The 17,486-nt window shown below is 37.4% G+C and overlaps 1 protein-coding gene across 2 annotated transcripts in view; it reads right to left on the reverse strand.

The window, feature by feature from the left end:
- Positions 1-235: 235 nt before the first annotated feature.
- Positions 236-17,486, reverse strand: part of LOC135684126 (uncharacterized) — a 30,543-nt gene continuing 13,292 nt past the window's right edge. The window contains exons 13-32 of one of the 2 annotated variants that reach the window (XM_065199533.2): positions 17,354-17,416; positions 16,468-16,530; positions 16,245-16,304; positions 14,992-15,054; positions 14,494-14,556; positions 13,854-13,916; positions 13,515-13,735; positions 13,193-13,264; positions 12,106-12,418; positions 11,734-11,788; positions 11,209-11,284; positions 10,511-10,604; positions 9,784-9,834; positions 9,172-9,228; positions 8,619-8,729; positions 7,701-8,434; positions 7,048-7,157; positions 6,490-6,550; positions 5,308-5,419; positions 236-514 (exon numbers count right to left, since the gene is read on the reverse strand). In XM_065199533.2, the coding sequence (XP_065055605.2) occupies positions 500-514; positions 5,308-5,419; positions 6,490-6,550; positions 7,048-7,157; positions 7,701-8,434; positions 8,619-8,729; positions 9,172-9,228; positions 9,784-9,834; positions 10,511-10,604; positions 11,209-11,284; positions 11,734-11,788; positions 12,106-12,418; positions 13,193-13,264; positions 13,515-13,735; positions 13,854-13,916; positions 14,494-14,556; positions 14,992-15,054; positions 16,245-16,304; positions 16,468-16,530; positions 17,354-17,416 (2,457 nt within the window). In that variant the 3' untranslated portion in view covers positions 236-499. Of the gene's footprint in view, positions 515-5,307; positions 5,420-6,489; positions 6,551-7,047; positions 7,158-7,700; positions 8,435-8,618; positions 8,730-9,171; positions 9,229-9,783; positions 9,835-10,510; positions 10,605-11,208; positions 11,285-11,733; positions 11,789-12,099; positions 12,419-13,192; positions 13,265-13,514; positions 13,736-13,853; positions 13,917-14,493; positions 14,557-14,991; positions 15,055-16,244; positions 16,305-16,467; positions 16,531-17,353; positions 17,417-17,486 lie in introns of both variants that reach the window. The other variant, XM_065199532.2, reaches the window with a different exon arrangement.

The raw sequence follows: 17,486 nt of genomic DNA on the forward strand, positions 1-17,486 counted from the left end.
AGTTAATATATTTTAGGAAACAAGAGCTGTGAATTTGAATTTTTCTCTCTTCGTAAAGGTCGTTCAAATAAGGTGATAGGAAAACAGTGGTGTATGGCAAATGAGCTTAGACGCTGCCTGAGGAAAAATTGCTTGTAATAATAGTTTAAAAATATTTGGTGCTTGCGATAGTGTAAGATGGAGCGTTTTAATAGTGGCAGAATATAGAGATCGAAGAAGAAAAAAGTCCTTTCGATCGTAACTCTCTGCTTTCAAAACTTCGTCATTAAGATGTCAATACCTTTTTATTTTTCATTAAGAAATATTCTTGAAACTAATTACAAATGCATCTCTCTATATTACAACCAAGCAATAATAAATCGCAGTATTTCTGGAATTGGTAGAAAATGTTATTAACTAATCTTTATTGTATCGAATGGGTTTAGGTGACGACTCGACTTCTAAAAATGTTCTCTGTGGATGGGGGTCCTCTTTGCCTTTAGCAATCTTTGAAAAATCATCATTTAAAATCTCTCTGAAAAGACATCAATGATCACAAGGTAAATACGAATGCTGCAAAAACTGAATGTACAAAACAAATGTTGATGGGTAAAGACTTTGGTGGACACCATTAACGCGGGATTCGCAATATATGTCACATAGTCATTACACAAAGGGTAAGAAGCAGGGCCGTTGCTAAACACTTTCACTTGGGGGGGGGTGGGGTGGTTGCTAGTCATCAATTTGCGAAAACAAAATGGGGCGTGGCCTAAAATATATCAATTTTTTGGTGTGGCATTTTGACGCAGTTGATTTTATTTATAGAAGAGTATATTCTTGTCAATTAATCATCGCTCCGATTTTCGCGTTGTAATTTTCTTTGCCTGAATACCTTCTTTGATTTTACTCTGAAGTCAAGTTCTCAGCAATGAGATACCCTCATTTATTCAGGGTTTTTCAGCTCGTTTCACCTTAGTTTCTATGCGCAGATCTCACAGGCAGGGCCACCGAGAGGTTTCGGAGGCCTTGGGGCAAAACCGAAAGACGTGACCTCCGTAAGAAACGTTTTGCAATCACGCCCTTTAAATTATCTTAAAATGCATTACAGAATATTTCTTGCAAGCATTTTGAAAGTTTTCCAATTCTTAGGCATACTTTTGCTACATTTCCTTAATTCCATTCTTAAAAGGAATTCATTTCTTTATGAGGCCCCTATACCTTGCCCCTCCTCTCGGTGGCCCTGCCCACAGGAGCCTCTAGTACCTCAAGGAACAGCGTTCAGAGTTATATAAACTCTGACCCTTCCCGAAACTTTAGGTGGAAATTAGGTGGTCCTAGAAATGCCGACAGTTTTCTAGGTTCTAGACCCCGGCTGCCAACAGAGAGTTATTTGAAGTTTTTGGGGGACATTTGCCCATCTGTGACATCTGTACCTATTTTGAACTGCTGGATGCTTTCGGCTGAAACTTTTTCGATTTTACGCCTTGGTCAAACAATCCAACATTTAACCAAACATTTCACCCAACATGGTGTTGGGCGTAATGTTGGATCGTTTGACCACCTTGTTGGGTCACCCAACATCGTAAATTTCGATGGATCGTTTGACCACCTCAGCCAACATTGTTGGCTCTGCGCACGCGCAGTTGGTTAAAGAGCGCCAAAATTCAATCATCGCATCGTTGTTGTTTTCTTGGGCTGGTTTCGTTCGTTCCAACAATCGGGTTTGCCTACAATCAGTTACATCTTAATTATGGACAATATAACGAAATATAACGAATTTCGTGCGAAAAAAGAAGCATTATCAAGCATCAATGAAGAAACCGTAGCACAGAGAAGCTACAAGAAAGCGCAGGGGGACGAATTTAGGCCACAGCCTTGATAGGGGATGCGACGCTCGTCCTGAAAGACCGCGATGGCAGTGGAAATATCTGAAGAGAAAATAAAGAGAGAAGACAGTGATTGCCCAGAGTCAGGAAAACATTACGGTCGCACGGTCACTGATCGGAGGAAGGTCCATGAAAAACAATATAAGCTCCATGGCACACCCAAGCCACGCCCACTTTATATTGTTTTGCGAGCAAGGTCTGCCTTCTGGGATGTTTTTGTCTGAAGGATTTTCCGACATATCACAGGATTTGCCGATGGCAGACCAGATTTGCCGACGGCCGACCAGATTTGCCGACAATAATTTTTCCGGGGGGGGGGGGGGGGGGGGGCCTTGTAATAAGAAATGTAGATGTAATTTGTAAGAGCTGCGGAAAAATCCTTAAATTTCTTATAGGTTCTTAAAAGTCACATGCCGACAAGCCACCAGAAATGGAGGTTTGCAATGCTCGCGATTGATGTAAAATATCATTTTCTCTCGGCTTTAACTGCAATTGTGCAATTAAGCAGGATTAAAAACCGTCTTTCGAATAATTCTGTCTTCAAACAAAGAAACAGCATGAGGATGCGAAAAGAAATGCAGGGTGTGAACATTAGAAAAAGTCATCAGAAAAGGAAGCGATAAAGACGCCGGTACTGAAAGCTGAGTCTAGCGAATTTGAAATAACAACTGAAGTTGTGAAGGCAGAACGATTATGCCACTCCTCAGACAGACTACGAAGATCACTAATCGCCTTGGCCTTCGTAAACCACTCTGTGACCGTAATTGAATTCGTAATCAAGTTGATCATGTTTGTACGGATACACCATGGAGAAACACAGCAGACTAGCCTTGACTTGACAAAGCAGACGATTTGAAATGACTTAACGGTGGTTTCGGATAGAGAATCTCAATGTTAGCCAACAGGGCAAGCTTACGTCTGCAACAGAGGTTCTGTACATCTACAGTACACTCAGTATTTGGCGAAAGATTGCACTGGATCCAGTCGATGGCACTTGATCCTGAAGGCTTTCAAACAACAAGTTTTGCCGACCCTTGAGCTCCTTTGAGCCATATATCCTGTCAATATAGTTCACCCTAGCGCATCGACTTCACTTTTTTACTGCACATGCAATCTGTGCATAGAGGCGACGGTCGACTCTCTGTTAATAGGCCGATCTTAGATTGCCGACAGCAAACCCAGCACAAGCAAGCAAGCGAGATCTTTAGTACAAGGACATAAAATCAATTTGCATTACCATGAAAGTAAAATAGCATTAGGCTACCCTGATATCATCGAGACATTGGTACGCAATGTCTGCATTTTAGCGATTCACTTCTAGTTTTTTTTCTGCTGCCTCATTTTCAACTTCAGCATCGTTCCCTTGCACCAGCTGTTACATAAAGCATACAGATATGAATAAGGAATTGCGCGAACATTTAATTACAAACACAGACAAAAACAAAAACGGAAAGAGATGCATTTAATAAGCAACTTCAAACAATCTTTGGTGTCAATTGAAAGGCAATGTTTTATTAATCATTGCATATATTGATTAGCTATGTGAGGATAGCTTTTCTTATGGGAGACAAGATCATCGATTTTTGTTCTTAAAAGCAGCTGCGGTTAACCAACCAATGCATCTTCTTTTACTTTCAAGCTGTCAACTTGATGCGATGACATGATAAAAGACGCCATTTTTCCTCACGCATATGCCTTCAATGCCATACATTCTGCTTGCAATTCTGTTAGCTTCGATTACCATTCATTAAACATAAACACTTCTACTACCATACTGAAATCCAAAAGTTGCATTCGCTCGATGCCTTCAATGCATGATATTAGCAGACAATGGAGGTAGAGAAGACCATTGTTACGAGAAAAAGGCATACCTCAAAAGACAATCGGTGAAGGTATTAGGATATAAGATATAGTTACACTGTCAGCATCAGGAAGATGAAAGCATTGGTCTATTCTATCCAATTTTTCTATTCTAAGCCAAGCAAGGTTTGACATGCAACAAGAAGAAGCTGCTTTACAATATCATCTCCCAAAAAATTAGGAACTGAAAATGTAACATGAAAATAAATTCAGGGTTGGAATTATTTTTAAAAATGAAACAAATAAAGACGCTTTGGTGCCCTGCGTGTTTACTACGTAATAAAACAACACAATGATCAACTGCCACAAGTAATTTTTTAGACAAATACAGCAAATCCTCGAATTACTTTCTCGGGGCTTTTGAAGGCTTCGGATAGGGCTGCTTCGAGGCTTAAAGCTCAACAAGATGGGAAATTATGTCAAGTTTTCATACTAAAATTCTTTTTCAAGCTTTTGCGCTTTTTTCAAGGTCATTTGGAGAAAAAGAAAATTCAGAAATCAATGTTGGCAAAAAAATTATCTTAGTATTGACAAAAAAAATGTCAAATAGATAATTCAGCTTCTTACTTTCCGTTAAGTATGCGATTTATCAAAGACTTATTAAATCATATATTGCAGAATTGTCATGTTAGGATGGGGTATCTTCGAAGTTAGGGCTTATTCACGATTGTTGCTCCAAGGGTGAGAAATAACTCGAAGGGGATTATATGGAAGAGGGGGTAAAATCGGGTTTTTTGGGTTTTTATTTAATAACAAACTTCTTTACGGTAAAATAGCTTGTAATTTACTAGCCATGTTGCATAAGAGTCAGAAAAGAAGTTTCACATTGACTATTCATAAGCAAGACAGTGAATCAGGCTCAGGTCATGATTGGTTTCAACGGTAAAAAAGAAAGAGAGAAAAAGAAACAAGCCAAAGAGATGATGGAACGGGCTTCCCTATCATCGTCCGACATCTGCGTGCATATTTAGAGAAAGGGTGAACATGCGCCGGCTTGCATGATTGTTGCCGCTTTTTATAGCTACCTTCAAAGCATCGAATAATGTGTATTTTCCACTGCGTATTCGGAATTTTTATTCAGGTTATTTTACACCGTTAGCTCGATGGCATTATGACTTCTACATGCTGTAAGAAGCAACACATGGCCGAAAAATGCTCGCCAATGACGGAAGAGGACGACCTTGAATGAAATGTTCAGCAAGAAATTCCTAAGTAGAACTGCCTATAGAGATCTGATTGGCAGCCAAAGCAGAAATATCAAAGATCGGTGTTTATTGGTAAGACGAGTTTAATAAGGTACGTAATTGAAAAATGGTAATTTTTTGGCAAAAAATGTTGTGCAGGTGGCCAAACTGTGCGCAGTTTAGCGAATGAGTTATAAAGAGAAACGAAAGTAGAAATATTTTAAGAATTATTATAAAGAGAGACTCTTGATGATCAGACTGAACTAACTTTATGATAACAATGATATTACAACAGCCAACCAATATGGCTCTGTTAAATTGCTTTCCAGAAAATATTTGTTTGACACAAGTAAGGTTACTTACTGACACAAATATGGCAAATGAATAGAAATACTCACCCGGTCTCTTCGAACAAGCTTCAGCCATTCCTGGTGGCTCTGTAGTCGCTGTGATGTATCAAAGGGCGATCTTGCCATGCCAGAGCCTTGAGTAGACCTTCGCAAGCTGTCCCTTTTAAGAGAAATAGATTCGATACAGGGAATTGATTGTGAAGGGGATTGGACCTGCCTAAGACAGAAATGAGGTCGCGGACATTTTTACAGATACTTTCGCATTAATATTTTGAATAATGCCGAATGGATAAATAAAAAGACTAGTGAGCAAAAGTAAATTTTATCAAAGAATATTTTTTCCTTTGCCTGAATTTTGGTTGATTACCAAAGATTTTGCACACCCCTACCTCCCCACTGGCTAACGGAAATTTTATCAAACATTGCCCGATATCTCTAGCTACATAATCATTTCTTGGTGAGAAATTTACATTGCTTCTCATTAAACCTACAGACGTTTCCAAAAGGCCTGACACTTGACGGTTTCATTTGGTTGCATTAGAGGAGCACTGGTCTCGTTTTGTTGTCAGATGTCAGCAAATGACGTCATGTCCTGCAAGGGGACTTTTTAAGGAATTGTCACTGGTGGGGACTTAATGGGAAAGGGCTATTTCTGACTCTGTGACAATTGAGAGCAAAATTGAGGAAAAAGCAGAACAACACGAACAACAGTAAACGGGATGATTTAATTAATCTTCAAAACAATTTGAAACAAAAAAATTCTTACTAAGTGGGGAATTGTGGAGCAGCTAAGAGGGGAATCCAAGGGCCTAATGGGGGAATTTTCCTACTAGTTTGTACGTTATAAATCCCCGCGTCTTGCTCAACTAGTTACGTCATCATAGCTTATTCTGTACGGTTTTAAACATTGAGAAGCAGGCAAGCAAACAGAAATTTTCAATAAAATACAGGCGATGACATTGTATTTTGCACACTGACTTTGAGAGGGCTTTAACAATGTAGACCTCAACTGGGGTTTAAAATCAGAATCTCGAAATGTGCTTGCATTTGCCTAAGTAATAGGCGGTATATTTGTCGAGTTTGCCGTCACTGGACGTTTTTTATGGGTCAATTTTGAAGTGGAACTTCTTCCAACGAAGAGTCTAATTTGAATAGCATCAGCTTAATCTTTGTCAAAGGTTACAAATCTAATCAATAAATTAAGTTAAGACATTGATTTATTTGACCTACATTGCCGATTGATATCCCCATTTCGGATCAGTCCAGTTATTGTGTAACTTCGAGTCGCGATCTGATAAAACGAAAAGTCGAGATTATTCTTTTAGTTAATTTATTAATCAGGATTTTCAACTCATATATTGCTGTCCATTGAAACAAAACAGCCAAGCTCTACTCTAGAAGACGATCGTTCTTAAATTACTCTTTTTATATGTCGGTAGGTATCAATGGTCGGTAGATTGCCAATGATTGCTTATGGTTGCTTATGATTGCTTATGGTTGCTTATGATTGCTTGTGATTGTGTATGATTGGTGATGTTAATGACAATAATAATGATTGATCATAGTGATAAGTATTCAAAATGAAGATAATGATTGACGATTATGATAAAGATGATAATAATTGATTGCGATGATTACTGATTATCAATATGATTGGCCACACCAAATGCAAATCAGCATTGATTTTTGGTTGCTGGCAACTACAAACTACTTAGGTCAACAACGGTAAAACGTCAAAATACATTAACACCAAATAAAGTAATATTCATGAGACAATTAATGACATACTTCCAAAGTAAGATTCCCATTTGCTTTGAAGCTCTTTGTCTAAAGGAATTCTCTGCTCGCTTCTTTCGTTTCTATTGTAATGTGATGAGGTCGGTTGAGATTTTGCGCTACTACAAAGTTAAACGAAAGTGGTTTGAAAAAATCACTACAGTTCAATTCGTGGCAAAAAAGCCAAACTGAGATTCGTTACATCCCACTCATTATGAACACTGAATGATAAGAATTAGCCGTTGCAATTCACGGGCCACAAAGTCTCATTCAAAGCGTCCTTTTGCAGCAGTTTTTAAAAACCCGCTTTTTGGTTTCAGATGGTAATCGTCAGTAAAATGGAAAAATAGATTCTTGAATTGAATTTATTCTTATATGGGTTTAAAAGTTGCGTCCTAAAACCGCGAGCTTATTCACGTAGGACAAGCAGTTTTTGTCAGCATCATGTACCAAGTTACGTTTATCTATCCAAGGGATATTTTGGCTTATACCAATACCAATATACTTTCCAAGTTAGACAGATTTATCAAAGAAATAAAGATTGATTAAAAATGAATTGCTAATGCATTTCTATCGGGCTGAAAACTTGAAATAAACAGAAAGGTCTGTAGGTGTTATTAGGATGGGATTTAAGTATCCTGCTTACATTGGAGAATAAAACAAACCTTAGAGCAAAAGCATCGTGCGATGGCCGCTGATCACAAGGTGCATCTCGCCGAAAATAGGGTATGTCCCCCCTATATGAAGCCTCCCTTCTCGGTGGTGGTCCATTGACTTGCCGAGTGTATGATGTCTGCCCGCGAGTTCCGACCGAAATACCCGTCCCCTGGGCGTTTTTCTGCATTCGTGACATCAAAACTGATATCTCACCATTAATACGTGCTAAAACTGGAAGCATTTCGCTTTGCTGTTCATTTTGCGTATTCGGGTTGTAAAAGTCTGCCTTGGTGTCAGCTTCATTCCTCTGTGGCTCCCAACTGTTTCGGGTATATTTTTGGTCATTTCTCACGGGACTGTCATCCCAATGTTTAGGCCGGTTGTAACTGGGGCCTCCATTCAGGGGGTCAACGCCCGAAACAACATCACTCGGAGGTCCATAATAGTCACGTGAAGGCTCATTATGCCCGCGTGAAGGTCCGTAAGAGTCATGTGATAGTCCATACTGCTCACGCAAAGGTCTCTGAATATCACGTGAATACTGGTCAACAATGACAGGCATGTGCCTTCTCTTCCTTCTATCTATAGGGGTACTATGCAAAAGCCTTTGCAGCTCCTCCTCTCGATTCCGTGATAATCCTACAAGCTGCTGTGTACTGCTTCCTTGTTCAGCCTGTTCGTCGAGATCAAACGGTTCATTCCCATTTTCTAATAGGTCATCACTTTCAACTGAGTCAGAAGACTGTGGAAATGAAAAAAGTATACGCTGTAAAGAATTTTAAAGAAAAAGGTTATGAACAACAATTTTATTCAAAAATGAGAATTTGAGACAAGAGTTTCAGTGGCTATCCATACAGTTAAATGACAAATAAATTGACAATAGAAGATGATGTAAGACTATAAATGAGTAATAAGTATTTGCGTACTGCGTCACCAAGAAGGGACCGTTTCAGAAACTGAACACTCTTCTCTTGACGTTGCACCATCTCCTGTCCCTCTCGAATTTTGTCCATGGCAGAAGATATTTGTAATTCATCCTGCAAATTTTAATGAATGCTAAAGTCCAAAAACCTTCATTGAAAATAACAAGATACTTTGACATGGGAACTTTCTCTTCCATTACACAATCTAGCTTATCATTGCACAACACTACACAAACATACTATAAAATTTCCTTCCCTTCTTCACGAACCCAAAAAATAGAGATCTAGGAAATACTTAAACCACCAATTTCCTTTCATTTTTGGGTGAGGGGGGATCACAGGGAGGGATGGTAAGTTCTCTGCAATGAAGCTCTTATTCCTTTTCTATTTTTATTTTACATTTCTCTTCTCAAGTAGGATATATAAGATATCGGAAATCATTCTAGTGAAACAGATTCAAACATTTGAACGGCTGACAAGACCAGTGTGTCATCTACCCGACAACTTTTAGGGTCTATAGAAATAAAGAATCGAAACAAAAATAAAATATACGAACCTCGACTAATTTTGATTTAACCTGTTCTAGAAGTACAGCATCTCTTTCACTTAAATCCTAGAAAAGGAAATTCTGTTTAACAGCAGAAACAAAAGAGAGGATAGAGGCATTGATACCCACTGCTCACGTATGGCACCAATGCGCGTACTGATAATAAAGCCAGGACTGTTATTCTGTGCGAAGAAGGAGGGGAAAATTTCCCGATGCTTGGTGTTAAATCAATTGAAAATCGAGATTAAGGATCTTCACCAGATCTTAAGCTTAATAGTTAAAAGATAATTTGCAAACAATACTTGGTGGTACAAAATATTACAATCTGGCCTATTTAAGTCCATAACTGGTTATGTATATTTCTAAGCTTAGAATTCTTTATCTATGTTCTGACGTCTCATACAATGAAGAGTGTCAGACGAAAAGCTTTAGCAGGCTTCAAAGCAATTATAAAACTATTTGCTTGACATGCTTTCCCTAAAGACTTACCTGAACTTGAATATTGTAAAATTCTTCAAAAGAAGTCGATAATGTCCTTTTAGAGAAGAACAACAATGATCCACATCTAGGTACAATCTTACAAAAAGCTAAACATGAAGAGTAAATAGGCGAAAGAAGTACCTCTTGCGATACATCTTTTGTCCATTCATCGTGTGCAGCTAAGAGGTCTAGCTACAAAAAATCAATGCATGCAAAACATTTCATTTGAAGGTAGCTCGGAAAAGCAAAAACATAGTATGCTTAAGAGTGTTTTTTGTCCAACACTCCTCAGAATGCTGGAGAATGATCCAAAGTAAGCAGAAATTTATATGGAGAGGAGGATCAAAAGTAACGTGAGAGGAAAAATGATGCGTTTGTTATGTTCATTGTTTTCGACCAATCGGTGGCTGCTAGTCACTCACCTAGGACAAAAATACTGGAGTGTGCTGTTTTCACTATTCCGTTCTATCTGCAAACTTTGCGATAACAAAGGCTTACTTAAGTTTTATACACATTCTGAATAGCATTGAGAATATTTCAAATTAGTTGCCAATACAAATGTAATAACTTCTGACTTCTAAAGATAATACATTACAAATTATCTACAGAAATATTCCAGTTTATTCTTTAAATTTCTTTCTGTTATCATACATTTAGGCAGTTTTCCGTTAGGCTCTGATTGGTCAGCTTTTTCAATGAACAATGAATTCTAGCCGATTTATAATATTATTTTGGAATGGATTGAAGAAAAGTGAACTGAAGCTCGAGCACCCGTCTCTAAAAGCATTGTTCTTTTGAAGACATGGCAATAAACATGAACCAGAGCAATAGAAGTAAGGGACATGATATTTAAAAATGCCGCTCTTACCTGCTTCTTGCGAACAGTCCGTCTTTGCTTTTTAAGAAAGTCTTTTGCTCGCTTGATGGCTTCATTTTCAGTGGCAAGATGGTTCCTAAAATCACTGTTTAAATAACAATATGTCACTGACTACTAGATAAATATTTACATGAATTATGATTTAGGATACCCTCTTTTATTCAAGCATATCCATAGGATGAAAGCACACGGTTAAAAAATTTGATTTCCTGCAAAATGCACAAGACTATTTACGCTTGCTGTGGTACGCTAACGATCTTCAATCAGGTTTTAAGAAAAGGGAAACATAGAAACTAGTAATTGTTGGTATAAAAATAACAGTTCACGAATAAATATACGAATATACGAATAAACATGAGAGTGAACCATTTTTGCAAAGGACCTTAAGACTCAAATAGTCATGAATAATATACAAATTCATGATGAACTATAAAAATAAGATAAATTTAAAGAATCTGTGATACAGAAAGGCAACGGCGCCTTGGTGTGTTCAATATGAATGTTCTAAGTTACAAACACGAGTTCCACGTTTCAGTTTCAGGTTAGAGACATTAGCAGGAGCGTACAGAAATTGCGGAGGTAAAGTCTAAGGTGGTCACATTTTAACTTGCTTTGTTCAAATCCTTTCCGGCAAGAAGTTATCAACATTCCTTAAAAAAATGCTTGTAAGTGTACGCAAAATTACTTACATTTTTGTCATTCTTGGCGATTGTGAAATTCTTATGTCATCGTAATCATTTTTTTCGTCACTGGAGAAGGCAGAATCTGCAAAAAAGTTATCATGTCGTTTGGTGGTACGATAGCCTGATAAAATGGACATTATACATTACAGTAGTGGCATTATGATCTAAAATCAATACTTTATACAACAGGGTGCTTGTTAGAAGAGCAGCAAGCGTTTTTGAAGCCTTTTTCACAAAGCCCCAAAGATTTACAACACATCTGAAGTGTTGATAATAAAGATAAGAACATAAAGGGCCTACTCGGCAGGGAAAGAAGCTCATTCAGCATTTCAAAATAGAATGAAAAAATGGCTTTTAAAATTAATATGTATTTCGTACTAATAGTGCTTTATGATGTCAAGCTAAACATCGTGTGCAACAAATAATTAAACTCATTCATGCAATTCCCATTTCATGAATTCTACACATTAAACAATAATTCTAAAATTGGAGAAGTTGAAATATGTAGACCTCGAACTGTGCGATACTCACCTTCCACAATTTCGTTTTGTCTTGGATGAACTTTCGGAAACAAGTTTGCACGGTTCTATTTGAAGACAAAAAACATCTATTGAAGTTGTTGCTGATGTGAAAATCAAATGACTTATTTATATGCCACATCTTAAGTTTTTCTATGCCCTGACTGACACATCTAAAGTGTACATATAAAGACACAATACGGTAATAAGCTAAGGCTAGAACTGAAGTCACATTGACTTCAATTGCAATCTTTCTCCTGTTATGCAATGGCACAGCAAACTGATTCAAGTGATCTAAAAGGTAGAGATGAAAATCTTTCTGTTTAGCGGTTTATCAGCTATTTCTCAAACAAAAATTTCACAACTAAAAACAACAAACCATTACTTGACCAGAATTTTTTGTGATTTCCAGATCCTCAAACTTCATATCCCTAGACTGCGATTTCTTAACTCCAGCATCCTCGTGATTGTCGACTTTCGTTGTGTCTTTGTCTGTTTCCTTGTTGTCCAAATCCGATTTTGCATTTCCCTCGATTCCAAGAACAGGCCTTGTAACAGCTTCTTTCTTTTTCATAATTTCTTCAAGCTCCTCCTTATGCACTCTAATAAGATCTTTCAGTTCCTGAAGCTCACCCTTCAACTGTTGTTTCTCCTCATACGACTGAGCTTTATCTTCGCTCAGTGTTCCTTGCATTTCGCTGGAAATACACACGTAATAAAAGGACAAATAAACAACTATTGTTTAAACTAAAGTTAAAGTCAGAAATGGGAATGCCATTGAGCACCTTATATTACCCTTTCAAATTCTGAACACAAACGCTGACCTGATGAAATGCCATCGCTCTAGTATTTCTATGCTATATGCTTCAATTAAACTTCACAGAAGAATACTAATCTAGTTATCTTTAAAGAACAGTTGATAATGCAATTTTTGATAGAAGACATTTGTTGTTTCAAAACTCTCCTTGGTTACTTGAAAGTATGATTCTAGGCATCGTCGTATAAGATCGAAAGTAAATGTTAGCTGACACGTTCAAAAATCATGTACTATCTGCATAATCAAACACTGCATCGTTGATCGAATGTGTGAGCTGATGCTCTAACTCCATGGAAATAAAGAGGTGTCTGTTGAAATTATTATACACCTTCTCTATTAAAAGACAAACTCCTTAGAGCTGGAGTGCAAATGGAAGAAAAAAATAATTTTGAGTTATGATATCTGTGCCAAAAATTTGTGCCAAAAATCATGGGTGGGGTTAATGGACAAGAACATTACGAATCTCACAGCCGACAAATTTCGCAACATATAGATCATATACCATGTAAACTGACCCAAAACTCAAATTTTAAAAATATCTTCAGCTGTGTTTAGGTTTTTTTTCTTCGCCACTTATTGCGAACATAGCCTTTTCTGCCACACAAAAAACAACTATGAATATTTATCCAGATACCAGATATAAACCAGTACCTACCCGATTTCTGAGTCAAGCTGCTTCTTCTTCTCTAAAACGATCTTCAGTTCTTTTTCTGCACTCAATTTATCACTATCAAAACAACCAAGCAGGGGTTAAGAGAAACCAAGAACTTGATGGACAAAACATCAACGAGATTCAACAAAAAGAAATTAGCAACCTCCATTATAAATGATTTGCAGGGGCGTAGCCAAAGAAGGGTTTTGTCCACAAAAAAATAGAATCTAAGCTTATCATCTGTTGCTCCAATGTTTTAAACTTCTCAGACATATGAATAAATATAAAAAATTCATCAAACCTTTTCTTTCTAGCCATAACCCACCTTTCTAACTTATCCAAAACATCTTTCCGCTCCATAATTTCTTTTTCCAGTCCATCTAGGGTCCCCTTTTCGGCTAGCTTCTTTTTCTCCGCAAGGGCAATCTCAGATCTCAGTTGCTCCAGGTTTTCATTTTCTGATTGTATGTCCTTCTTAAGTTCTAAAACCTCGGTCGATAATTTTTCATGAAATTCTTGCTCACTGGCTGACAACTTTGCGGTACGCTATGGTAGGACGGAGACTGATTTATTAAGGAATACAGAAAAATAATTTTATAAATCCTACGCGACAGTAACGAGCTTCCCACTATCCATATATCGTAACGGAATATTTTCGACATACCTCAGCAGAAATCTTTTCAAGCTCTTCTTTTGCCCTTTGAATTTCAAGCTGGATCAGCTCTCTCTAAAATATTAAAAGATATCTTCAGACGGAGTAACAAAGAAATTTAAGCATACATAAACAATCCCATCAATAGATGCCTTAAAGTCCTTCAGAAAATTTTTCCTGGAGGCTGCGATTGCAAGATGGTATATCCATTATAAAGACTGGCTTTACAGTAGTTACGTTGATGTAAATCAGTTTTTGTAATACTTTGTTGGAAGCTTCTAGAATTTCGGAAAGGTTCTTAAGTATCTCTCTAATCAAGATTAGCTAGTAGAGGCAGTACATCCTTATACCCCCACCTCCCCACCACCCCCCTAACCCCACATCCCCTACCCCCGCTTAATACAATGAATCATATAATGAATGTAAGAATCACTTTGCTAGAATTGTGATTCTTATATTTATTGCAACATAATGTATGAAGATCTAAGAATGATTTATTCCAATTTATGCTAATAATGTCGATAAATTTCAGCCATTAGGAAAAGTACTTTACGTTCCTCCTTTATACAGACATATTGCTTTAGAAGCAAACATCACTACCGTGCCAATAATCATAATAGTACCAGCTGTATTAACATAAGGTAAAGCATACCTCACGCTGCAGTTCTGCAATGTTCTCGGATACACTTGATTCTTGTTCTCTCAGCTCTTGTTCCTGCAACAATATGTCATTACAGATTTTGTGTCAATTGGATATCCATTGCCAGTTAAATTAATCAAAATTATCTGAGTTTTACATAAACCTCTGTGGCCACCTTCAGTCTGCTTGGCTAGGGATTCGGATACCCGCCCCGATGGAACTGACTGAGCAAAGGCAGTCACCATTCATCAGAGATCCCAGACACAGCAATCAAGGATTAACGAGGAAAGAACAGAGCACTACTCGGTGAGCAAAGTCTATCGATAAGATAAAGGTCCTTTTGGGTGCCAATAAGAAACAAATGAACATAGCCAGAAGGACAATAAAGTAGAAAGCATCCTGCAGAAAATATTTTGGCATTTCCTATCTCATTAAAGATTTGTCTTCTTTAATACTACAAACTGTTTCTAAAAAGAGGCATTTGTTCGATTATCAACTAACAGTGGTTACCTCATTCTCAAAGTCTTCTTTTGCTTTTCTTATCCTTTCTTCCCACGCTTTAGTTAGATCTTCCTGAAAGGACAAATTCAACTCTTGTCAGCGAGTGTCGTAGTTTTCGAACAATAGTAACAAAGCAAAAATATATAATAGATACTGGCAAAAATAGCAGTGAAAAGGAGCAGCGACCACTTTTTTCTGGAATCAATGACATGTAGAAGGGGCAGTGGTCAAGAATTTTACAACCTTCTTGACATCAAATTCTTTTTTACGCTATTTGTTGTATAAAACAGGACGGTTCGAGGTGTCGAGCACTTTATGACAGAACGGTAAACAGTGATTTTCAAAGACTTTTTAAATCATAAAACTTAATGTTTATTGTGAAGATTTTCATCCTGACTTCTCATCGTATCAGTCCATTATTACTGCAGGTTTTGCTTATCTGTCGATGATTAAAGTAGGTGACATTCTAACAAAACTGAAAGTCTTTTTTTAAACCTAAGCTGACTAAAAGAATAGACTACTAGTCCATGTAAGCAGCGTAGGTCACTATCCTCGATCGCTGCAGTCTTTTAGTTGCAACAACTCTTGTTCTTATCGATGTTACTCTCTGAATAAAAAATTCTCTAATGTAGTCATTTTCAGCTATATGTACGAGGATGCGGGGAGTGGTTAGGGTCGCTGACTACAGACCCAAGGGCCTGTGGTTCGAGTCCCTTGCATGACCAAATTTTCACCCAGAGTGAGGAGAGTCGCCAGCTCTCTGCAATTCCAGGCATAGGAATTAGGAGGTGTGGTCACATCGAGAGGAAGAGCCAGGATACTTCTCGATAAGCATAGCTTGTCAGTGTCCTAAAAACTACCTTTGGAAGCTAGGTACCAAAACATATATGCATTTCTGAGCTATTTTAATTACAGAAAACAGTGATTTTTGCAAAGCTACAAATAAAAGCTAGGAGAAAAATGGGATTTAGAAAACTAACGGATCACGTCGAGCTGTTGCAAATGAATTGATGAATTCTTGTTAGTTTTGCTGAAAAAAGCACAAAAGCAAGATACAGAAAGATTGAAAAAGACTTCTTTCTGGTGTTAATTGCTCCAGGCCTCCAACAAAGAAGGGCAGGTGGAACATACCCTCTCCACTTTTTCGCAAAATCTTTTATTATGAGTCTTTGATATCCGCCCTCCCCGACTTTGCAACATGGGTAAAATTTCTCTTCAGCAACTAACTCAGTCAGTAAATTATAAAATCAATCAAAACCAACCAGTTCTTTTTGGTATTCTTCCTCCAGTTTAGTTTTCTTGGAAGCTACCTCGTCTTGTTTCTACGAAATACAAGAAAAAGGTGAATTCATCAAAATAATTGAGAACACAAGGCAAATTGGTGGTTGATGATATAAAAAACAATACATGACAAAACAACTTCTTCCTTGAAAAAAACAATTACCATATAATCTTATCATTTCAGATGAAACTTGAAATAAACACCTCTTTCATCAATTCGTCTATGGCTTCTTGATATTCCTTCCTCCTTTGCTCCAAAAGAATTTCCTGAAACGAGCAGTAAGGCTCAACAAAATAAAAATCAGGATCAGGGGGCGACGGGTTTCAATTTAATATCTGCCTAGTCATTTACAAAAAATCCAACAGTTACTAGTCCTTATATAACTGCATATCAATTCCTAATCAGACTCTTTTGTTGTCCCATTCCTTATCATAAATATATATATATTCATTCAGCCCTGTGCAAAAATCAAATGAAATAAAAAAGTAAATCCGTACATTTCTGGAGAGCTATAAAGCGAGCGTTTTAATTCTTGTAAGCATCTGCTTTGGAAATTCAATTAAGCTCCAGAGAATCCCCAAGAATTTTTAAGTCGAAAATATTCTAAACACGTGTCGGGTACCAAGCATGTAAATTCCAACATCTACCCCCCCCCCCTAATTCCAATGCAACTTTATGATAAGGACAGAGTGAAGTGGGGGGAAGGGATGCAAATTCCTCGAGTACAAAGATGGAAGGCTGCTGCAGTAAAGCTGCCCAAAATACCAACGGACAAATTTTTGATTTTCTGACGAAAGAAGGAAAGTAGAGAAGTTTTGGCTTCAATTAGCGGCGGATCGGTCTGTAAGTACATTTTGGGAAGCAGAAGAAAATTTCTGTTTTTTCAACAAAGTGAAATTCTTATAATCTACCTTAATGACGCACGGGCGTAAATCATAAGAAAACATTAATTCACTTTCACTCAGTATTTGAAAAATTAATAGAAAATCTAAGAAATTAGAACAAGCAAATATGCAAACAACGTTGCGTTTTGAAATAACACATCAAAATTCCCTGCCTAATAACAATAAATTTCTTTTATTCACCAACCTTATCTTCAACATCTTTGTGTAAGGACTCTAGCCGACTTTCGCTTTTCTTCTGAAATTCCAGCTGTTTAAATAAAATTTTTGAATGGCATGAATGAGCTCGCAGCAAGCTCTAAACAGCATAACTTATACCG

This window comes from Rhopilema esculentum, chromosome 21, assembly GCF_057945365.1.
Source record: "Rhopilema esculentum isolate cy_ngs chromosome 21, ASM5794536v1, whole genome shotgun sequence".
Lineage (NCBI taxonomy): Eukaryota > Metazoa > Cnidaria > Scyphozoa > Rhizostomeae > Rhizostomatidae > Rhopilema > Rhopilema esculentum.